The sequence below is a fragment of the Gadus morhua genome, chromosome 21 (genome assembly GCF_902167405.1).
Source record: "Gadus morhua chromosome 21, gadMor3.0, whole genome shotgun sequence".
Taxonomy (NCBI): domain Eukaryota; kingdom Metazoa; phylum Chordata; class Actinopteri; order Gadiformes; family Gadidae; genus Gadus; species Gadus morhua.
The window spans coordinates 7,520,177-7,545,144 of record NC_044068.1 but is presented as its reverse complement, the minus strand read 5'-3'; the positions used below and the strand labels follow the sequence as shown (position 1 = coordinate 7,545,144).

The following is a 24,968-nucleotide window of genomic DNA, read 5'->3' as shown; positions in this document are numbered from 1 at the left end:
CAGGCCGGAAGTCTGTGCAATCGATTCTAATTGACTGAAGTTTTAAATGAAGCTGAAACAAGTTTGTTGATGAGTTGGACATGTGGTTTTTGATGGGGCCGCATAACCGCATGAACTTTAATTCAATGAAAATGTCCCCACTACGTAATTAAATCTCACAGAGACGTATTTCAGAGAACGTCTGCGCTAAATGGCCTCATGAACTACAATTAAAAAAAGATCAGCAGGTCGGAGGGAGTTATGGAGAATCTAAGAAGGAAATGAACCAAATATCAGGACAGCAGAAACATGTAGGTAAGCATAATGGCTACAACTATGCTACTTGTCCATCCATTAACCATATTCTGCTAATACCATAGATGTTCCCTCAACCTCCTGAAGGAATTTCAGCACCTGAACATCACAATAAGATGGTCGACCTTAAATAAGGCCCATTATAAATGGCCTACGAACTCACCAGATTTCTTTCAATTACACAGATAAGTAAGTACTCAGACACATGAATGACACGCCCTCACCCCCTCCACCCACTCTGTCACAAGGACACACACACATACGGACACACACACACACACACACATAACGAACACACACACACACGGACACACAAACACACACACACACACACACACACACACACACACACACACACACACACACACACACACACACACACACACACACACACACGCGCGGACGCAGACACACACGCGGACGCAGACACACCAGTGGTAAATTGTGTTGTGTGTTTGCGCTGAAGTACTCTGCCGTTAGTCAAATGAAAAGCTCCTTAAGATTGTACGACTCCATTAATGCATCACCAAGTGAGACTGACAGCCATTGTTCGAAAAAGCCATTATGTTGCTCTCTGGGAGCTAGCAGTCAAGACTCTATACAGGGCTGTGTGAAGACTACAGTGAGAGGTACGCAGGACATATGGTCCTCCACTGGGAGTTAGAGGAAGACGTAACGCCAGCAGGTAAATAAAAGGCTGTGCGGAAGTCTGTCTTCATCCGCGCCCCCATCTGTTTGGCGTGTGTATTCTGTCTCCTGGTCCAGGCAGGTAAAATGAGCCACTACAGTATTGATCCTCTCTCAGGGGCACCAACACACGCATACACACGCACACACGCACACACACACACACACACACACACACACACACACACACACACACACACACACACACACACACACACACGCTGTACCTCAAACCCCTCCGGTAATGCAGACATATTTCATTGATCTAATGTTCAATTATAATTGACATCCGGCATCATTCTCCTGCATCCTCATCTCAGATCCCCCCCCCCCTCTCCCTCTCTCTCTCTCTCTCTCTCTCTCCCTCTCTCCCTCTCTCTCTCTCTCTCTCTCTCTCTCTCTCTCTCTCTCTCTCTCTCTCTCTTCTCTCTCTCTCTCTCTCTTTCCTTCTCTCCATTTCTTGGTCTGTAACTCTCCTTCATTATCCTTTTTTTTTTTTTTAAACCACCTCACATTCCTCCCCCCCTCCACGCCCCGCCCGCCCCTTAAGTTCCATCTTAGGACTCTATTTCCGTCTAATGAGTAGAAGACTCATTAGTCCATGATCCCGATTCATCTCTAACGGTACCTCCCATCGTCTATCAGGAGACGGTACCACTCGACGGAGCCTCTATCTCTTCCTCGTCCCTTTGTCCACTCCTGGGTTGCATTTTCTTATTTCACCATGTGCCCATCTGTCTTCCTCGCCATGTGCTCTCTCTCTCTCTCTGTCTCTCTCTCGCTCCCTCCCCCCTCCCCCCCCCTCCCCACCCCCCCCCCCCCCCCCCCCCCTCTCCCTCTCCCTCTCCCTCTCTCTCTCTCTCTCTGTCTCTCTCTCTCTATGGTTCTCCCTGAGAACCATGTGGGGACTGTCGTTAGTGAAGCCCAGTAGCACTAATGATCCTGCTCATTAATGAAAATTTGGGCCACTATGAGTTCCTTCATCATTCTCTGCGAGCTTACGAAGGTAAGTTCTAAAAAAAAGACTGAAAAAATATATTTTAGGGAAAATGAAAAAGAGGCCTGTATCAGTAAAAAGGAAATACAAAAATAAACAGGAATAAATTGTGTTTCTTAAGAAGGTTTCAGGCACAAGAACTTTGATAACTTTGCCATGACTGGTTACCAAGGCAACGACACACAACCTAGTGGCCGTGTGTGTGTGTGTGTGTGTGTGTGTGTGTGTGTGTGTGTGTGTGTGTGTGTGTGTGTGTGTGTGTGTGTGTGTGTGTGTGTGTGTGTGTGTGTGTGTGTGTGTGTGTGTGTGTGTGTGTGTGGACATCCTGTTGCTGTGTAAACCTGGCCGAGGGTCATTTTCCCGTTATCTCTTTTGGTCACGTAAAAAAAAAAACACACCATACTGCAGTGGAGCAATTCTAAACACAGAATATACTTCAGTTATTACAACATTTAGAGTCAATGTCCCGCAGAATGTAATATGTTGTTTCTTCCCTCCCGAACAACAATGCAATCAAATTTGCACTTGTAAATACCCAGATGTATTGCTGTGGTTTGCAAGGGGAACACAAAACCAAAATCACCCCCCAGCAAAATGCACAATGTTCCAATGAGAACACAGCATTGGTGCTGAAGGTATTGGGTTATGGGGTTGAATTTAATATAATAACATTAAAGCCTCCAGCAGAAGCCATAGATTTAATAAAATTCTGAGATATTAATCTGTGTAGTGACAAATGGGGACCATTTGGGCCATGGCACGATGAAACAAATGTGGAATATTATTAGCATTATATCTGTGTTGTATATCTGTGTAGTGTAACGCACAATATAGTGTGTGTTTGTGTCTGCACATGTGTTTGATTGTGTATGCAGATATTATACCCTTTTTTCGGAGTGTTTGTGTGCATGTGCGTGCGCGTATGTTTGTGGCAGTATCCTTATACACTGCCAGTAACACATTAAGATAGTTTTTTGTATTTCCTGTAAATGTACAGACCTAGAAATGGATAAACCACATGCACCATGATAATTAGTACACATGATGGGCGAATCAGATGGCAATACAGCTCACCAAAAACCTCAAGGAGTAAGACACTAGATTTAGTGCTTGTACATCATTTACATTTACGTTGAGGGTATTTAGCAGACGCTTTTATCCAAAGTGACTTATAATAATCACATTTGTCAGAAGAAAGAGAAACAATAATGTAGCGCTGTCGGGACAATGAAGGTAGTGGTGCCAAGCATTTATAATCAGAATAGCAGAATGCCTCATGGGATCTTTTGTAGTTGTACTACTTTGAAATCCTAAATCCACTGTAGATATACCTTTAGTTTTTAAAGAAACCTTTGTTTTGCCACATTTCACATTAAAAACGCTGTGGTAGTTTCAAACCCTACAATGAGTTTGAAGTAATTACAAATCCTTTTAGAATTGATAACAAAACAATGACCATAACACCATTACTACCAAACAAAGTAACCAACATTTCCTTGCTCCCATTCTCCAAAAACGTTGGCATTCATTGCATGGTGAATTCACAAGCCGTATGGACCAGAGGAACACTGTAAAGTTCCACGCAGATCTACCCGATTGTAACAAAGATCAAAGGGTAAGGGTGACCGCATGCTTTTAAGAGGAAGAGTTATGAAATGCGCTCAGAACACACTGGCCCCGGCTGTTCTTACAACAGCTCGCTGTACATTTCTCCTGCACTTTTAGTGGGACTCGTGTCTGTCCTTCATCATCCTCAGCCTTTTATATCCTCCGTCTTTATGCTTTCTTCTTCCTCGCTATCGCTTTATCTCCCCAATGTGTTTGAGTGTGTGTGAGTGTGTGTGTGTGTGTGCGAGAGAGAATGTGTGTGCATGTGTTTGTGCTTGTGTTTGTCCGAGTGAGTAGTTGTGTGTCTGGGCATGTGTGTCTTTGTGAGTGTGTGTGTTTTTCCCTGTACTAGTAGAAAATCATACACACACGAGTACTCTGTCAGTCTCTGGATGTGGGCGAACGACGCTCCACTGAACCACAACCTTCTCTCCCTCTCTCTCCCACTCACTCTCTCTCTCTCTCTCTCTCTCTCTCTCTCTCTCTCTCTCTCTCTCTCTCTCTCTCTCTCTCTCTCTCTCTCTCTCTCTCCCACTCTCTCTCTCTCTCTCTCTCTCTCTCTCTCTCTCTCTCTCTCTCTCTCTCTCTCCCCCTCTCTCTCTCTCTCTCTCTCTCTCTCTCTCTCTCTCTCTCTCTCTCTCTCCCTCTCTCTCTCTCTCTCCCTCTCTCTTTCTCTCCCTCTCTCTCCCTCTCTCTCCCTCCTTCAGGGGGCCTGCTTTCAACTCATCTCCATCTCTCTCTGCTCTCCAATCCCAAGGGAAGAGGGGAGAGAACGCCCAGCTGGCACAAGAAGGGTTGGGGTGTGGTAGTCGCGGCAACCACGGGGCAGGGCAGGTCAGGCACGGCTGGATAGATGCGTAGAAGGATGGATGAATGGATGGACGGAGACGGACAGACGGATGGATCATGGCATGAACAGGCAGGTACAGGTAGGACAGAGAGACGCGCCGATAGATGGGAGGTTTGAGTGAACTCCGAGATGGGGGGAGGGATGGAGAGAGGGGGTGCTGGGGTGGGGGTCGACCTCCTCGGATGAATCTGTACCTGCTCCATCTGTCTCACACACACACACACATGCACGCACACACACACATGCACGCACACACAAATACATAAATGCGCGGACACACGCACATGCACGCACAAACACACACACATTCATAAACACACACACACACACACACACACGCGCGCACACGTAAGTGCACACACGATACACAGACACACAAACACACACAGACACACGTAAGCACACACACAAATACATAAACATGCACACACACACACACACACAAACACACACTAACATGTACACACAGAAACCTACACACAAACAAACAGACGCTTACTGAAAGCCAAAACAAAGTGATTCAAGAACAGTCTGCAATATAATTATATAATAAGTAAATAATATATAATAATAATATAAAATAAGACAGATAGAGCGATGAGAAAACAGTGAGATCGGAGAGATGCCAGCCAAGTAAAATGACCTTTCAACATAATTCCACAATAATATGTGTGTGGCTCATATTTTCATTTTCTCACTCCAATTCTATTGGATTCTCTCTCTCTCTCTCTCTCTCTCTCTCTCTCTCTCTCTCTCTCTCTCTCTCTCTCTCTCTCTCTCTCTCTCTCTCTCTCTCTCTCTCTCTCTCTCTCTCTCTCTCTCTCTCTCTCTCTCTCTCTCTCTCTCTCTCTCTCTCTCTCTCTCTCTGTCTCTCGGCCCTCCTCCCTCATCCGTTGTCTTTTAGTTCAGACCAATATGATCAGAGACTGCATGTCTATGTTGTTTTAGCTGTGATTTCCCAGGAGTCATAGAGGCCCCATCCCATAACGCCTGCAGTGCTTTTGCTCATTCTGATTGGAAGTGTTTGGGAATTGTTAAACACTGTACATTGTGTATGCCTGCGTGTGAGAGAGTTTAGTTTATATGAAGCTAATCCATGAAGCATTGAGCACCTTATTATGTGTCAATGAAAATGTAATACACTCCATAGCAATGCTGCTGCTGTTATACAACAGCATTGCTATGGAACTGCATTTCTGCCTTACTGCCTGGTTTACCCTCCCGACGTCAAAGCATGTCATTTCTGTTTTGTTTCCAATAATCTACAATTATTGAAATTCCTACTCCACTTTGGTCAAAGCTAAGACATGAATGCTGGACTAGCTTGGTGCGGTGGTTAAAGCGAAGACATGAACGCTGGCCTAGTTTTGGGCGGTGGTTGATGGCGAGCATCACCTCTTCAATGTTTATAATTCAAGCCAACCTACATCTACTTGAACATGTTACTAATATTTTACATTTAGCAGAGGCTTTCATCCAAAGCGGCTTACAACTGATAATGAATACGTTCACACACCGATGGCGGAGTCAACCACGCCAGGCGTCGGGAGCAGGTAGGGTGTGGTGTCTTGCTCAGGGACACCTCGACACACCACTACGAGGAGCCGGGTTTCAAACTAGCAACCTTCCAGTTACAAGTAAACCCAATCTACCTCCTGAGCTAAGCCGCTCCCCCACATGGTCATGGTCTTGTAGCGCTTCGAACAAGAGCTGCTAAGATGTGAATGAGATGGAAAATCATTGAAAGAACCTGTTTAAAAGAACATTCTGTGCAGGAGGAAACACTGCTTTCTGATGATGAAAACCTCACCTATTTCAGTTGTTGTTGCTGAGAAAAATTTGATAGACCTCTTGATACCCATAACTATTATAAAGGAAATCCTGAAACAGATTAGTTCATTTAAATCAATAAATATTCTGTTGTCAGCTATGTGATGGAATTAAATACATACATGAACAACTTTGAGCTAAAACCTCCACTCCAATGCTTCTCAATGCAGTATATTCTCTCTTCACTCTTTATATATATTATTTTAAAACATTTCAATTTGCGAGCTATATACTTATTTTAGAGTGGATGTTTCATGCCTAAAAGCAGGGATTTCTCTTCGAGGTCGTACCAGAGAGCAAGCATTCCGATAAGAAGATTAAAGGTAGTCAAATGCACATGGTTGCTAGGCAACTCAAATCAACAGAACCCTAAATTGCGGAGTATGGTACGGCGTCATATAGCCATTAGCACATAACAATGTCGAATTTATGTGAATGGTGACAAAAGGACGGAAAAACAAACTCCTATAGTTGATAACAATTTGAAGATAGCATCGTGAATCGGAGAGAAAGCATTTTAAAAGTAGCTTTCCAGAGTTCAGAGTGTACTCAACCACTTTCTATACCAACGGCTTATTTTGTATCTCCTTCCCAAGGTGGCTCGCTTTTCCGGCGCGGTTTTTTTATGGGTTTTCTTCCCTTGCCCTTCGACTGATGATTTAAGATAAGCAGGTGGTACTGTATTTTTAGCACCTTGCATTTAACGTCCAAGAGTCGAAAAACCTCAGGACAGGAGCAGCTCTGTAACGTTGCCCTTCGTGTTTTTTTTGTCAACACCTCCTTATCTCTCTCCTCCCTCCTCACACCCCCCCAACCCCCCTACCCTCCCTTGTTCTCAGGCTCAGACATGTGGCTATATGACACATTCGGAACATTCTGAAAATCAAAAAAAACCGTCCTCTTTCCCATTCGCCGAGCTGACCCAAACCCAATCTCTTTCTCAAAGTATTGTTCATCTTCCTTTCCTTTTCACCACTTTCTCCACCTCTGCCCACGTAATCCCACTGACTGCCTCCTCTCCCTCTCCTCTCTGTCGCCTGTCCTCGTCCCTTTGTCCGCCCGTCTCCTTCGTCCTGTGCTGTCCACCCAGAGCTGTGTGCGCAGGACAGCGCCGGCTCCTAAAATAACCTCTGAGCCTTCTGCTTTCATGTGCTTGTAGGTTCCCCTGTGTGTGTTGATGTGTGTCTGTGTGTGTGTGCGTTTGTGTTTTTTATTTTTTTGTAAGTTTGAATGTTAATGTGTTTTTTGTTTACGTGTGTGTGTGTGTGTGTGTGTGTGTGTGTGTGTGTGTGTGTGTGTGTGTGTGTGTGTGTGTGTGTGTGTGTGTGTGTGTGTGTGTGTGTGTGTGTGTGTGTGTGTGTGTGTGTGTGTGTGCGTGTCGTCCATCGCTAGCCCCTCTGACAGTTGACTCATATGGCAGATGACAGATTTCACCACTGCTGGGAGAGCAATGGGAAACACACACCCTCATATGCACACACACACACACAAACACACACACACTCTCTCAATGTAAAAATGATTGACAGCTGGATACTGTGGGTTCATATGCATGTAGCTCTGGAATTGACAGAGTGGGTGGAAACCATCAGAGAGAGTGAGAGAGAGAGAGAGAGAGAGAGAGAGAGAGAGAGAGAGAGAGAGAGAGAGAGAGAGAGAGAGAGAGAGAGAGAGAGAGAGAGAGAGAGAGGGGGGGAGAGAGAGAGAGAGAGGGAGAGAGAGAGAGGGAGAGAGAGACTATGTGTGTGTATCTGTAACACAATGGCAGTAACCTATTTTTATTTATTTATTAAAATGAGACAGTTTTGGTAGAAGAAGAGCGACAAGAAAAAGACAAAGGATAGAAAGAGGGGAAAGGGAGGTTTGTATAGGATTTGAAGTAGCAGTACGGATGCAGTGTTAAGCACATTATCTATCAAAGCATGGAAGTAGAACATATACTTGAATGCAGTGGACTACATTTCCCAAGAGGCCTTGTGGTTTGTTGTACTTGCAGTGTGTTGTGATGATTGTAATCCGTTGTGAAAGCTGCCATGTCTAGAGAAAATGTCGCCCCCTTTTACTGCTTGTATTATATATCAGCCAACAGAGAGCTCAATTGATAGCTTTAGTCCGCTAGTGTAAATGTCCATTAACATGATAGAACAGCCGCTATAAAACACACAGGCATTCATATCACATAGTTAGGCTATTGATGTTTTTGTTCATTAGAAGGTTAGTTCAATTAATGATATTGAGATCCCCCCCCCCCCCCCCCCCCATATCAATCACAAACAACAACAAACCTTAGGGCATATGCAAAATGTCATGGCATTTTGAATGTGATGATTGAACCTCTATGTAGTCATTATCACAAGACGTTTTGGGGTTTGGTGGCACACCGCTGTGAACGCGGCACAGACTTGCTCTATCGGTTGACCTTCAGAGGACAGGTTTATAGTCCTCCATTCATTAACAACAACATCAGCAGCAACAAAACAAAAAGTCTCAGCAAACTGTTTTGGGCCCAGCATACTGAGGGATATACCGTCTCGATAGGTTCTGGACGAGGGCATCAAGAGAGGCTCTCTCGGTGTTAGTTTGCCGTGACTGCAGTGGGTGAGGGGATATCTGATGTTATGACAATGGAACAAGATTGATCGGGCGGTGAACAGCAGAAAACAACACGATGCCTTTGCGGCATCGGGTATTATTTTGATAACGACTATCCCTCTATCACGCTATCGCAGCAGGGAGAGTGGAGAGGCAGAGGGAGAGAGCCATGGAAAGAAAGAGGAGAGAGACGGGGGAGAGAGGGGGGGAAGAGAGAGAGGGGGAGAGGGAGAGAAGGAGAGAGAGACAGAAAAACAAAGAGCGAAATAAAGATAGACGGAGAGCGAGAGAGAGAGAGAAAAGAGAAAGAAACAGAGAGAGAGAGAGAAAAGAGAGGGAAACAGAGAGAGAGAGAGAGAGAGAGAGAGAGAGAGAGAGAGAGAGAGAGAGAGAGAGAGAGAGAGAGAGAGAGAGAGAGAGAGAGAGAGACAAAGTGCGAAACAAAGAAACAGAAAGGAGAAAGAGAAACATTTTCTTTTGGAGGGGTGTACCGAGTGGATAGCAGGAGGGTGTGAAAAGCAGGATGGAGTGAGAGATAGTGTTAAAGTTAGTGGAGGGAGGGAAGGAGGGAGGGAGAGAGACGAGACAAATTTGCATTGGCACCCTGAGGCTTTAAAAAAAAAAAAGAGAGTTGATTATAGGTGAAACAGGAGGAGATTGGACGGATGGAGAGACATGGGGAAGAGCAGGGAAGGGAGAGACGGAGCCAATAGAGTGAAAGCGAAATGAGAGGGAAAAAACAGCTAGAGGCAGGAGGAGGGAAAATAGACCCATTTGTTGAATTCTTGTATTACGAGAGTGTATGCTGTCAAAGAGTTACCAGATACAAGCCGTCCATGGAATGAGTTTTGCGTTGGGGTGAGCAATAATTCAGCATCACCCTTGATATAATAGTCTCTGAGTGGTGTAGTGGTTGTATAGTCATGGAATAAAACTTTAGTCCTAGTGTTATATCGGGTTTTTTACTCCCAAGGAATTATGGTGGCAAGCCCTAGTCTGGAAATTGTACAAATTTGAGGTTTGAAATCCAAGAAAAGAGAGAATTAATTCTGACGGCCATTTTTTTATTGTATTTCTTAAATAAGCCTAATTTATTCAGGAATTCTAGGCACCTCTTTCGCAAGAGAGATATGACAGACAGCACATTTGTATGTCGGGGCCCTCATATGGACAGCTGTACCGTGAAGACTGCCGTTTTGAGTCTATTAGCATAATAATACGTTGTCGATATTGCTCTACATACCCTGTGATTATCATGATAATACCTTTCCCCGCCTTGCCCTAGTTCGGCACCGGGCGCAATGGTAAAATGGATGACCGCATGTCGCGCTAAGTGGGTCACTGTTAGCATGTCCTTGAGCCCGGTGACTACCACAGCCTGTCTTTTTGTTACCAGCTAATTGACACAGTTGTTGAAAATAAACGTATTAGTCTAATCCTGCCTTTGCCCAGCTGTGTTAATTACAGCCCCTCACTTGAACATCTTAGGGTCTTAACAGTGAGAACAAATACATAATTGGACATCAGTCACGCTGTGTTTGAGGATAAATAAACAGCCCTTTTTTTTGGTTTGCCGTGAGGCCAAAACGAGCAAGGAGAAACACATTATTTGGTTTCAATGGGGACACGAAAAACCCACATGGCACTCGTTATAATGTTTAATGGTATGGTATCCCATAATATTATCATGTACCTATTTATAAACCTGAACACCTATGTTTCTCAATGTGGCCGCCAACACTGAGATCAAATTTATTCTAGCAGTGGCATCCCATAGGGTGACTAATCACAGGAGGGTCAAAAGCACACATGTCTTCATTCCAACCAATCACTGCAGCCGCTGATTCCACTGATTAAGCACACCTGGAGAACAGCGAGCAAGTCATTTAAATCACATCGGCAGTAATCTATTCCAATGAAACCTCTGCGTTATTAGACCTCCATGCTTGGTCACCCTACTATTAAATTGTCATTGGATAGATTTTCTTGCTAAAAAGCTCATATTCTCACATTAATGGTATGACCCCGAAGCATATTCCATGGGAAATCACTCATTAATCATATCGCCGATGTGGTTTGATGTTAACCTAGAAACTAATTTTTAATACGGAACATACTCTCTATAGCTGGACTATCGGACCAGGGTGCACGCTGAATTTTAAACCACTGACCCTGGCTTGCTCACATTTTCACTTTACAAAGTCCCTCTTGAATGTCCTTAAGGTTTAAAAATAAGATATGCATAATCCATTAAATGAGAGAATGCCATTAGTGAACTAATGTAGCCTATACCAATTAAGTGTTTAAAATGAGGCTTCTCTTCCTTGCATCTTGGAGGAGGCCAGCAGGCTTTGTGTGCATAGCGCAGAATTAACAGAAACATGGAGCTTTTACCCGTGCTGCCATTCCCATTTTATGACCCTGCCATAATCATACGGCTAATTCAGAAGAAATCAAAAGCGTCAATTTAAAATAAATTAAATCGATTCACACGTCATACAAGAGCATGTGTTTTATCAATGATCTGCATAATGATAAATGTCTTCTTTTAAATGTCTTGCAAACACATTTAATAGAAGACATTTTGAGGCTAGAGCAATGGTTATATTACACGATGCAATTACGATGCAATCATTTGACATAGTCACTCCACGCCGCTAATTTAATCTCGCCTAAAGAATTAGCCGATCCGCTGAGCCACACTAGCCCATCGCCCTATAAGCTAACGCCACCGTCTCCATTACGTAATGAATACATCTTGCGAGTTCACATTCTGTTTCTCTCTGCAGATCGGTCTGGGGTTGGTCTCGCGGCGCCCAAGGTTGGTGTAGCAATCAAAACAGTTTAGGGTCGGAATAGACTGAATAACATCGTTAAAAGACAAACAGAAATCTGCACCAAAGGCTTATCCTGGATCAGAACATGTTTTTTTGGTTTACTTCCAACCGGATTGGACAAGAGGGAATAGGGCACGAGCTTCACCCTGAATGGCTGGAGTCTATTGAACAACGTGAGGCTGTGGCCTTATTTGGAAATCATTACTGCCCAACCACGGCCAGATTCATGTTTATCACAAAACATGAACGTCAATATCAGGATGGTCTCACGAGGCTAAAGAACATATAGCCTTGCAAGCCAAATATAAAACTGAAAAATATGGTCTAAAATCTAAATTGGCTCATTCAGATGCAGGCACTAGGTCTACACAAAATGGATATTCTTGCAGAGCACTTTGCTCTTTAAAAGCTGACGAATGGCTTTGCCATTTATAAGAAATAACACCCAACTATTAGCTCCTGATCCTACCTACAGCACTCTTGAGTATATCAAGACTCCACAAAGTATTCAATCTTCCCAAGATTGTTCCCCACCCACTCTGTCAATCTGCCCACTTTCAAAGTTAAAGTGGGTTCATTCAAAATCCCAACGCAGTCTACAAACCACACTTTGATTTATGTAACATATCGATGAGTTAGGGACCGTTATGTACGCAACATACACCAAGTAGGGAGTCTTCCTGCATGATGCTTCACTGTGTTTGCCCAGTGTGACATGATGTAACTGTGTGTGGGGAGGATTCTTACCTTGGACAGGTCTCCAACCTCCAGGTAAAAGCAAATGACGAAGACGTTCCAGGTCATCCACACGACCAGCCATGCTGCATACTGCAGGGCAGAGGAAGAGGAGGAGAAGAGGATGAAGAAGAAGAGAAGGGGGGGACGAAGGAGAGGAGGAGGAGGAGGAGGAGGAGACGCGGAGGAAGAGGAAAGGGGGGATGAAGAGAAGGAGGACGCGGAGGAAGATAAAAAAAAGTATGAGGGGGAGGAGAATGAAACCGTAGATGATGAAGAGGCAGAGGAGGAATACGAAAGGTTAAGCGGCAGAGGAAGAGGTGAAGATGAAGGAGAGGATGGATAGGAAGAGGATGAGGAGGATTGAGAAAAATGAAGATGAAGTAGAGGGAGAGGAAGAAGAGAAGGAGGAGGAGGAGGAGGAATATGAAGTTAAAAGAGGAAAAAGTTATTCCGAGAAGTGTGGGGGAGAAAGTGGATTTAAGAAGAAGAAACGTGGGGGTTTAGTAAAGGCAATATAAAAAGGATTGCAGATTGTGCTGCTATGATAACAAATATAGTGTAATCTATCTTATTTAAATCCCCTCATTAAATATGCTGTGTGTGCCTATGTGTCCACGTGTATGCGTGCATATACGTCTATGTACGGCTTGTGTGGATAGATATTGTGTGTGTGTGTGTGTATGTGCGTGCCCGCGTTCGTGTGTGTGTGCCTGCGTGCGTGCGTGTGTATATGTGCGTGTTTGTGTGTGTTTGTGCGTGTAGGAGGGATGCGGAGGACTGCAGCCTGGAGACGGTGTAGGTGTGTATCAAAGCCTTCTGAAATATGAATAATTTGACTGATTACGAGAAGTAAAGACGTTGAATTAGAAACATATAATTCAGCTCTCCATCCCAGCATTGGTGGAATCCGGCTCCCAGCTTTAAGATACAGTATGTTTGAAAATCCATGTGTCAATACATGCGAAAGCTTTGTCCCCCTTTTCCAGTAGAGAAGAAGTCTGGTTTAAAAATATGGTCGACGATGAAATCGTTTTGCTCACACTGGAGTTTGGAGCATTTGTTTACAAAAAAAGAAAATGTTGCAAAAACCAATTAAACTCTACTTTGACTACATAATAGGCCTATTTGCATACATTGATGATAACCGTGAAAAAAACGACTAATAAAACAATTTAATAAACATTAAATTTAAACATAGACTATCGATATGTAAAGAATAATAATAGAAAAAAGCTGCTTGCTAGCTGACAGAATGATGTCATCAGAGTAAAAAAAGAGGCCAGAATCATTTCCCTCATGGATCCTAAGGCCAGGACATTTACTCAGCGTATGACATCACTAACTCAATTCAAACTGGGGAGAAATAGCAGACACACACTTACACTGATATTACCCAGAATTCATTACCCTAATGTAGTAGTCTGGGCATGAGCTGATAAAGGCCTGAATCAAGGACGGAGGAAGTGTTTGCGTATGTGTGTGTGTGTGTGTGTGTGTGTGTGTGTGTGTGTGTGTGTGTGTGTGTGTGTGTGTGTGTGTGTGTGTGTGTGTCACTCACCCCGGTGACATAGCGTGGTCTGAACTGAATGGTGCCAAACAGGCCCAGTATGACGACTAGTATGTGAACAAAGTTGGTCAGGATGGGAGCCCACTGGTAGCCCAGGAAGTCAATCACCTGACGCTCCAACACGCTGACCTGCGGAGGAGAGAGGAGGCAAGAATAGGGAGGGGAGAGGAAAGGAGGGGAGGGGAGAGGAGAAGAGGAGAGGAGAGGAGGGGAGAGGAGGGGAGAGGAGAGGAGGGGAGAGGAGAGGAGAGGAGAGGAGAGGAGAGGAGAGGAGGGGAGAGGAGAGGAGAGGAGAGGAGAGGAGGGGAGAGGAGAGGAGAGGAGAGGAGGGGAGAGGAGAGGAGGGGAGAGGAGAGGAGGGGAGAGGAGGGGAGAGGAGGGGAGAGGAGAGAATACGGCAGGGGGGGAGAGGAGAGGAGGGGAGAGGATAAGATAGGGGGGGAGAGGAGAGGAGTGGATAAAGTAGGGAGGGGAGGAAAACAGAGCACATGGGGAAGAGGAGGGGGGGATGAAGAAGAGGAGTGGAGAGCAGGGATGGGGGAGGAGAGGAGAGGGGAGAAGAGGAAAGGATATAGGAGGGGGGAGGACAATAGAGGGGAGGTGAAGAGGGGAGGAGAGGGTGAGGGATAGGAGAGGGGGATTTGAGGGGAGAAGAGAGGATAACATGTTCCATATCAGATTATGTTCTGACACCATATCATATCAGAGCAGAATATCTCCAAAACAAAGATCCGGTTACAAGACTACACATATAGAAATAGGGAAGGAAGGCTTTTGTTGGCAGATAGAGGCGTGCCAGATGTCTCTAAACGGGGACATTGATTATAAGTCAATCACTGTGATTTACTTCTGTAAATCTGTTTAAATGGTACTTTAAAGTACTAACTGATGACTTAAGGACTGCGGTTAAGCCGTGAGAGTAGGGAGCCCTAATACACCTACACATGGGTGCACGACGTGCATTTCTTTTGCAATAGAAGTAGGCAAACAAAAGATGACAAACACACATTGGAGACCTGGGGCAAAATGAATAACACCAGAGTTTCGAGTCGGAGTTAACCATTGTGCATCTAATCACGTTTTGTGCAGCAGTTCATAACAATCAGTGTCCATGTGATTGTGCATGTGCGTGCTTGCATTTGAGTGTGTGCTTGTGTGCGTGTGTGTGCGAGTGTCTTTGCCTGTGTGTGTTTGTGTGTGTGTTTGTGTGCGTGTGTCTTTGCCTGTGTGTGTGTGTGTGTGTGTGTGTGTGTGTGTGTTGGTGTGTGTGTGTGTGTGCATACATGCACTCGCGCGCGCGCCTGTGTGTGTGTGTGTGTGTGTGTTTGTATGTGTGTGTGTGTCTGTGTGTGTATGTGTGCGCACACAAGCTTCACACTGAGACAGTTAATGATCTGATGCACAGAGGAGGGTCTGGCACTGCAAAAATAATCACACGCTGAGTCATACCGCCGGGACTTCACTGAATGCCACAGCATTCATTTCTTATCGAGATGCAGAAAAACCTCGTAGCCTAAGAGTAGCCAAGATCTGAGATAAGCTGGGATTTTCCAGCGGGGTGACGAGAAACACTCTCACGCCATGGGAAACAATGGCTGCTGGGCATGATATACACTCTGTCAGATAGGCGCGACCTATAGAGACAGCCGAAACCTTATTTAGAGTCTGCGTAAGCGAATCAAAAATAACATCATCGGGCCCCGACGCACGGTTCATACAGAGGTTTCCTGGAGAGGGCGGGACTGTCCATCCGCATCGTGGATGTGATTGGAGGATTTCAGCTGAAGCTACGCGTGCTGTTTCTACTTCCTCCGTCGCTGTTGTTGTTGTGGTTGTTGTTGTTGTTTCGAGATGGATGCATTTGAGAAGAGAATGAGTGAGCTTTGTGTCTGGCTTACAATACAACAAACTACTACAATTACAAAGGAGGCTGCAAGAGTCTCAAGTAAAGAATACAGAAATAAAGAAAGACTGAATTAAAGATAAACAGACATACAGACAGAGATAAAGAAAGAGAGAATTAAAGACAGGCAGAGATAAAGAAAGACCGACCGAAACAAACAGAGAAACACAGACAAGAAAGAAAGATGAGGGGAAAGCCTGAAAGGAGGACGGAAAGAAACAAAAGAACCAAAGAATGAAGCAGCCCCCAACGCATACATGATTAAATGAACACCCTCCTCAGGAGCGACCATAAGGCAGCTAAACAGCCCTTGGTGCCATCGGTACGGGGCCTGTGGTTGTGTTTGTTGTTGTTATTGTCTGTCCTACGCCGGGCCAGGGTCGCTGTGGGTGTACTCAACAACCCCTGCTGGTATGGGACAGGGGTCCCAGCTGGTCCAGAGAGAGCGCGTTCCCGTGCGTCCTTTGTGTGCAATAAAGAAGGGTTGTGTGTGTGTGCTTGTATTTGTGTGTGTGTGTGCTTGTATGTGTGTGTGTGTGTGTGTGCTTGCGCGTGTTGGGCGGGGGGGGGGAAGGGGTGGGTGGGATTCGAGCATGAGCCTCATTTTGCTGCGTGTCCTATTATTATTCGTTAGTCACACTGGCCCACAGCTTTTGGACGGACGCGTGCACCTGCGCACGTGCGTCCGCACATCATTAAGAGAGTCCGAGGCCCCCCAGCCTATTAGTGGGGCCTCCCGAGGGGCCCCCCTCTTTCATTAACAACAATATAAACAGTCTTCGGCCCAGCTGGGACACACACACACACACACACACCCACACACACACACCCACACACACACACACACACACACACACACACACACACACACACACACACCCACACACACATGCCCCTATGGACACACTCATACATATATATATAAATGAATATATATATATAGAACATGAGGTTATGAAACCATTTGCTTCTCAAAGATGTCAGTAAGAACAAACGGCTTTTCGGGTAAGGTTTTCACGGGTTCACCATTACGTTTTGCAAAACATAATTGTTTAATGGTTTACCAGGGTTTTTCAGCAGCACTTCTTTTGTGTACTTTGCAGGTGTATCTGTTTGTGCATAGTATGTGAAAGGGGGACAGTGTTTGAGCTTTTGTATCCGCACACACACACACACACAAGCGTGCAGCACTTGTGCTTTCTATCTCCCATGTCATCCAATGAGTGTATGCGTGCTTTCAATGAGCTCCTTGAAAACTGTAGCTGGCTCGTCTCAAGGTCTCGGTAAACGGAATTGAATACACTTCAATACGGACCAATGACTGTCTGCCGCTGACAGAACGTACATCCCCCTGGTCGTCTCCTCTCACAGCTGACAACGCGGCTCATGTCTGCGTTCTGCTGTGACAAGAACCAGCGAGTGGGCAACTTCACTGGGCGCACTCCTCCCAGAATGCAATCATTTCGTATTCCCATTGGCTGCATCGGATGACAGAAGATTAAGTCTTTTTTTTTTTATCATGCTTGCTGCACATGTACGCCATGCTATATTAGGATGCAAATATACCGCTGAGATGATGATCCAATATGATGGCCGTGAAATGCATGGATGCCAAATAGACAAATACGATTTAGAGTGGCTATGGCCAATCCTAGATTGACTTGGAGAAGAAACCATTCAACAACATGACTGCAAAAAAGGTTTAAGGAAGGAATGATTTTATTATTTTTGAGGTTAAATATTCAAAACAAGAGTCCACAGAAGTGGGAATATCTAACGTAATAAATATTCATGATTTTCCATCTGTAAAGCACAAGGGGATGAATAAAAATCACAAAGCATTTATGCGTTAAATTCACACAAGGGATGGCATACAGACACATTTATTCATAGATTAAATTAAGCTGGATTGGATTTTAACTATAGTTAGTCAACACCATCAAACCTGCTTATATAGAAATCCATTCAATCTGAAAGGTAGACATGCAGATAGACCAAATTATACATTCAGACAAAGTCCACTGAGTACCACAGAGAGGGAAACATGAGTGATGAATATGAATTAAATATATTTAAAGAGAGAGAGAGAGAGAGAGAGAGGTTATTATTTTGTTTACAATTATGTTTTATCATATTGTAATGGTGTGCTTTAGCAATGTAAATGTATATAATATGAATATAAAAGAGACTGAAATCGAGATACAGCGAGAGAGAGCGTGGTACATCAATGAAAATGAAGCAAGAAAGACAGACAGCCAGAAGAGAAAGACACCAATAGACAGACAGTCAGACAAAGAGAGGAAACTAGCGAAGGAGAGCAACAGACAGACAGGCAGACACACAGGCAGGCAGGCAGGCAGTCCGCCATGGAGAGAGGGAGAGATAAAGAGCATATGGGGGGAGGGAGTGTTAGAAGACACGACAGCAGACCAAACCTCCAGGGCTGTACAGGTACGGTTTGAGTAGAGGGGCTGCCTGGCTCCTGCAGGATCTGTCGCGGCGACAGCCTTTGATGCTTCAGCTCATCTCCGAGACCGTGTGTAGCACAGGCGCATGCATTATATTCTCCCTTTTACCACTTGTTCATCCCTGTGACAACCGTGTGCGCGTGCGCTCGCTCGTCCCCCCACCCCCCCCCCCCCCCCCCACCCCACCAAAAGAGAATAATCCCACAGACAACAGGAACCGACGGAGGAGTAGAAGAGAGAGACTTGCCGTCCGACACTTTAAGTGACAGCGTTAGCTCTCCTCAGACGGGGAGCCGGCGAGGAGGAACCGCGTCTTGAATAAGAAGGGGGTCGAAAAAAAAAAGGATTACGAATCCCCCTGCCTGGAGACCGTGTTAAGACTCCCAGCAAAGACCCCCATTACGTTGGGTCTACTAGACACAATATTATCTTCCCCCTAAGAACCCTCCTCCTGCACACACTTCATCTGCACACCCTTTTTTTATTGTTCCACCCGAGAAATCACCTGCTTTAGCGGTTTTTTTCGTGTCCGTTTTTTCGGCTCCACTCTGGGAAGACCTAGGCTCTCTGCCATGACCTAAATATCCAATCCAAAGCCATTCCTCCACTTCCCTTATCAATCCGTCCATTCCCAATCTCCCACCTCGCCTCCAGGCGGGACCGCGGTTTCTCCGGTGTGCTCCATCTGATACATTATTAGCATCGACTGATAGTGATGCCGCTAATTTAGTCCTTTCCTTTTTTTTTTCTTTTTTTTTGGCTCAGGGCTTAGCAGAGGTGCTACAGCACTGTCGCTGGGTCTGCTTCATCCATCACTATCCTCCTGCTTTAATTATCCTAAAAGTCCCCCTTCTGGAACCCTATTCCGCAGATAGAGGGCAGCCAGAAGCCGTCTGGGTTGCAGGGCCTGCTGTGTAATTACCGCTGCCACTAAAAACAGCTGGGCTTTGTGGGGACATTTTTTATTAAGACCTATTGTTGTGTGCGTTCCATGTTTTATGTCGTCTTTGCACCGATGCAGGGTGCAGAAGAGTGCTTCTAATCTGTTCAGAGGCTGTGATGATCGCTTTTGTCCGTGCTCGGAATTCTTTGCTGGGTGCGATTCAAGAAATAATTGCTTAAAAAAAAGATTGTCCTGAAAACTCAATAAGTGGTCGTCCTTGATGATGTTCGGCAGGAATTTAATTTGTGGACGTTGCTTCTGTTTGTTTTTTAACAGATCGGAAATTCAGAAAAAATTCAATGCCAAAGGGCAAGGAAATATATTTTTTACCGCTTCTACTACTATAACCACCAGCTACTGCAAAGTACTACTACTATAACAATTAATAATAATATTATATACATGTGTCACTTTGCGTTCATCCTAGGAACAGTAGTGTGAGCAGAACGGACACACACACACACACACTTTCACACATACACGATTTCCCAGACCAGTTTAGACAGTGCCTGCTGGTACTTGAGTAACAAGGTCTTTAGGCACACACACATACGCACACGCACGCACGCACGTATGCACACACACACACACACACACTCACACACACATTTTCCCAAACCAGTTTAAACCAGTTCCCTAACTGGGAGCAAAGTGTGAGAGCGACATCTAATTAGCCATTGATTTAGAATGAATGAATGAGTGAGTGTGTGTGTTTTTGTGCGCATACACGCGTGTATGAATGCGTGTGTGGTTGAAAAGCCCTGGTTACTCACGCCCTGAAACAGCAGGAATCAGGTATAAAATAGATAGATTAAGAGAATATAGAGAGCAATAAAAGAGAGAGAGCTGCAGAGAAAACACATTGTAGGGAACACTAATGACAGCGAAAGGCTTACACCCCAGTGCATTCTGGGAAACTGATGAGGAACAAGCCAACCGGACAGACGGTATACAAAAGAGCCAAGACGGATGGCACGAGAGTTTTAGTCATGCGCACAGGGACACACAATGGTAAAGAAGGGACAATGTACTGATCAGGTGGAACGAGGCACTGTTAGATGGAGAAAAACTATAGGCACAGGGACAGGGAGAGCAGTGAATAACAGACCCTTGGAGGGGAAAGAGGGGAAGGCAGAAGCACACAAAGACACAGAGCTACAAGGACAGAGAGTGCCTGAGTCTACCCAGAGTAGATGGATACAGATGGATTGCTTTAGCAACTTTTGCAGAGGGAAGAAACGAGGATAGCTGAGGGAAAGATTGCCTCTTTCTCCTGTCTTCGTTCCATCACACCTACACTGTCTAGGGCGCGCTCTGTAGTCTCTCCATCGCCTCACCTGCTTGTCAACCTCTCCCTCGGCCCCTGCTCTGCTCTCCTCTGTGTACCTGCGTTCGTTTCCCCCCTACTATGCTGCGAACCCTGACGATGTCATCGCCTCTCTGCCTCTCTCTTCCCCTCTTGCATATTTAACACGGGATCATCTGTTACCAGATCTGCCTGTTGTCATAAAACCGGCAATTACCTGACCTTCTCCCTATCTCCGTCTATCCAGCTATTCACCCCCACCTCCCTCCCCACCCTGCATGCCCCCCCCCCCCCCCCCCCCCCACACCCTCCTCACCCGGTCATCTCCCTCTCAACAGCACCCTTTGTCCTTCCTCTTTGTGTCTTGGTGTACCCACTTGCCTCTTATCCTCTTTCTGCGCCTAACCGGTTGTGGTGTTTTTGCCTCCTCTTACGTTTAGTGTTTTTACTCTCGCTCTCAATGGCTCTCGCTCGCTCCTTGTCCCGCCACCCTGCCCAAAGTCGTAGCTACTGTCGCACTCCCTCTCTCTCCCCAACATACACACACACACACACACACACAGGGTCAAAGAGATAGACAGGGGCCGGGGTTAAAAGGGAGGAAGGCCAGGGGTGGAGGTCTGACGTCCCCCCCCCCGTCCTGGCTGGGGTTCGGCGGCCGAGTCTCGGACTCCGCAGGTCTAGACGGCGGAGCGCGACGCTGAGGCGGAGAGAACGAGTGGGCGTGAGACAATGAGAATCAGCGGTGAAAGGGAAACAGACGAGGACGTAGAGAGAGAGAAAGAGAGGGACAGAAATAGCAACAACAACACAGAAATTAATAAAAGGGCACAGCGAGTTGCAACACGGTTGAACACAGGTCGGGTGGGTCACAAACCTAAAACACAGACAACACACCACACACACACAAACACACAATCGCCAAACGGGTCCATTTTTGTTTCCCTCCTTTCCCCGGGATCAGCATTAACTTTTACTTCTCCTAAAAAGAGAATATACACGGCACGCTCTGTGGTTTATTTGATAACTTAATTACAGCCAGTGAACTGCCGAGCATCCCCACTGTGCACGGCAGACGCAATCTGCCATCGATCCAATTCACACAACAATCAATTCATCTCCATTGGACGCTATTAGGAACCATTTGTGGCTACTTAGAGCTCCGAGAGATAGAAGGGGGTAGCGCAACGGTGGGGGTGGGGGAGAGAGAGAGAGAGAGAGAGAGAGAGAGAGAGAGAGAGAGAGAGAGAGAGAGAGAGAGAGAGAGAGAGAGAGAGAGAGAGAGAGAGAGAGAGAGAGAGAGAGAGAGCAGGAGAGAGAGCAGGAGAGAGAGCAGGAGAGGGAAATTATGGTAGCCCAGAGATAGAGAGAGAGATAGCGAGAGGAAGGGAAAGGTAATGGAGTAAAGAGAAAGGGGTGGAGGAGATGGACAACGTGACAGCGTAAGTGGAGCGAGCGAGAGGAGAGACCAGAGCAAATCAGAGGAAGAACAGCGAGGGGAAAGAGAGAACAGACCTCACAGGGGATGAGAGCGATAGAAAGAGAGAAAAAGCACGAGATGGCGCGGCTATAGGCCTTATGGCGGTCTTATGCAGAGAACCTCACTCAGTTAAATATCCAATTCCCCCGCTGCGCCCCAGCCACCCCCACCCCCTCCACCCCCAACGCCCACACTCAGCCACACTCATTGTCAGCGCAAGGATTCAATCATATCCAGAATGCCCATAATGTCCGGCAGGAATTAGCCGGCGCTATCGGGCACTCGGCGATAGATGAACGGGCGCAGGAACGTACAACGGATCCACTCAGATTGAACATTGTTGAAAAGTAATTTGGGTGATCCACTTAATGGGAGCTGTCACAATGCATCATGTTTACAAGGGAGATATAGTGATGCATTCGGTAGAGCGGCGATGACTCAGGAGAGAGGAAGAGGAGGAGGAGGAGGAGGAGGAGGAGGACCACGCCAACGATGACGGTGATGGGGAGGATGATAATGGTGACGATGAGGATGAGGATGAGGATGATGAGGATGATGATGATGATGATGATGGCGATGATGATGATGACGATGATGATGATGAGACGCCGCAAGCATTGCACTCTCTCGTGACGCAATGTCATGCTGGGTAGGAGGGTACACTCTGAACCAGGGGGCTGACTATGAGTCACGTTAAAAAGGGACCCAAACAATGTCAGTGATCCCATTGGCAGCGCTGTGTCCTTCCTTTGCATGATGTCATCCATGGTCAGACTCCATCGTGAGTTCACTGGCAAGACGGTCGCTAATGCTGATCAGTTTAGAAGGGTAGTTTAGCCACAAGGGTTGGAAGGGGTGAAAGCCCGAGCATCTGATGTCATAGCAAGCCTACCCTCGGTTTATAAAAAGTAGAAAATGCATAAATACATATATATATATAAACATATATATATAGTACCAAACCAAACTGAAAATGGAGACTGATCCGTTAGAACAAAACCCAAGCCATCATGTGGCGTCATCTGTGGTGTTTTCGTAATTTGAACAGGACATAACTGTGCTACATTTTTGTGAGTGTGTTGCAACAATGCAACAACATCCACGATGCCTCTGATGTTGTCTTGAATGTCACCGATAAAGTCGAGACACAACATGTTGAAGGAACGCAGGCATCGCCCGACGTGTGGTGTCTAGACAACGGTGTTTGATACATGCTAATGACTTTCACCTCCTGAGTGGAGGCGGTGTTGTGCTATTCTGAAATAGCACATTAACCGAAGCTTGGATCCTGGTGCGACTCGGTTGAACACGACGCCGTAGTTAGTACCATGCTCTTAATTACTACTGGTGTGAAAACGCTGGTGTTCGGCGCATTCTAGCAAATAATACATGTTGCGAGGACACTTCTACATAAAGCGGTGGCAATTAGTATGCGTGAGAACATACATCACTTGGTCGTTTGTCCAGGAATGTCGCCACATGACTTAATAACTAATAATCGTACCTGCATGCTGAATTAGACCATGTAGCCATTTGAAATAATTACCAAACACCTGTTTGACAACATGTCTCGGCAGCTTATGAATACAGCGATGAAACACATCTCCTCCATGGAACAGTATTGTAAAAACAACACAAATAGTAGACTTCTTAAGCAGCCATTAAAAAGGACGGAGATGGCAGCCCCTGACCTTGATGCTCAAGGACGAAGGCAGACCTTCAAGGGGAGTGGGGAGGGGAGGAGAGAGGAGAGGGATTTGACCTCCACCATGTGGCTGATGGGAGGTCTGGGGGTCAATAATCTGCCCTCTCTCCAGCCTAGTTTGGGTTCCACTCTGGCAACCCTCCCACCGCTACTGCTCCCCCTCTCTGCCCCCCCCCCCCACTTCTCCTCTTCCTCCTCCTTCTCTGCTTCCATCGGCATCCGTCCCTCCCTACTCTCTCCTCCTATTGACCCCCAACCCAGCTCCGCCCCACATCTGCATGTACTGGGGGAGGAGGGGGAGGAGGAGGAGGAGGAGGAGGAGGAGGAGGAGGAGGAGGAGGAGGAGGGACGTTCTCTATGTAAACATGACATTTAAATGTCACAAGAACAAAAGGGGCTTTTGAATTTCTCAAAGAGACGATATTTCAATGCCATTGTTCTATAGCCCCGCCATGTCTTCCTGTCACCGGATATTCATCGCCCCTCGTTTTCATTGCAATTCATTTGAAATCTCTTCCGTTCAATTCAACTTTATTAGCGACGGCACAGCTCCGGCGGACACTTAACCACGACCCCGAAGTACAGATCTAGGGAACACTTGCTAACGGGATGCTTAAACCCCCCCCCCCCCACCCCCCAATTATAATTATAAATGTTATTACAGCATTGTAATGGATTGGAGCGGTTTGTTGCGATCCCTACCGCGCGGTGTTGTAATTAAGCGTGGATTGAGGCTATGTTTGGCTGCGGGCCGCTGGCTGGGGGCAGGTCAAGCGTGCCCATGCTGAGCCTTCCCCTGCGGGTCAGGCCGTGGAGAGGGAGTTGTACATGAGCGTTTGTCGGTGGGTAAGGTCTGTGCGCAATCAGCCGTGCAAACACTGTAATAGCGGCGGCAGACTGTTTCTATAAATAAAAAGGTCTCATTCAGTGAATGAATGGGCTTGGGATTAGTGCACGTACACACACGCACACGCATACACATTCTTACACGCTATTGTCTATTATGTTTCAATGATTTAATAAAAATGTCCATGTACAGGCAGATATACGATTAAAAACAAAGGTGTTATCGGGAAATTATACAATTTTCCTTTTTGGGGTCACTCCGTGTTTGAACATTTGTGGAAAAGGTCGAAGCGTAGATGAATGAATCAATTTAAGAG

At 45.9% G+C, this 24,968-nt stretch overlaps 1 protein-coding gene across 1 annotated transcript in view; it reads right to left on the bottom strand.

Annotated features, from left to right (window-relative positions):
- The window catches only part of nkain2 (sodium/potassium transporting ATPase interacting 2), a 68,388-nt gene that overhangs the window by 19,817 nt on the left and 23,603 nt on the right, over positions 1-24,968 (bottom strand). The window contains exons 2-3 of the mRNA XM_030345841.1: positions 13,992-14,129; positions 12,443-12,523 (exon numbers count right to left, since the gene is read on the bottom strand). Coding sequence (XP_030201701.1) covers positions 12,443-12,523; positions 13,992-14,129 — 219 coding nt within the window. The remainder of the gene's footprint in view (positions 1-12,442; positions 12,524-13,991; positions 14,130-24,968) is intronic.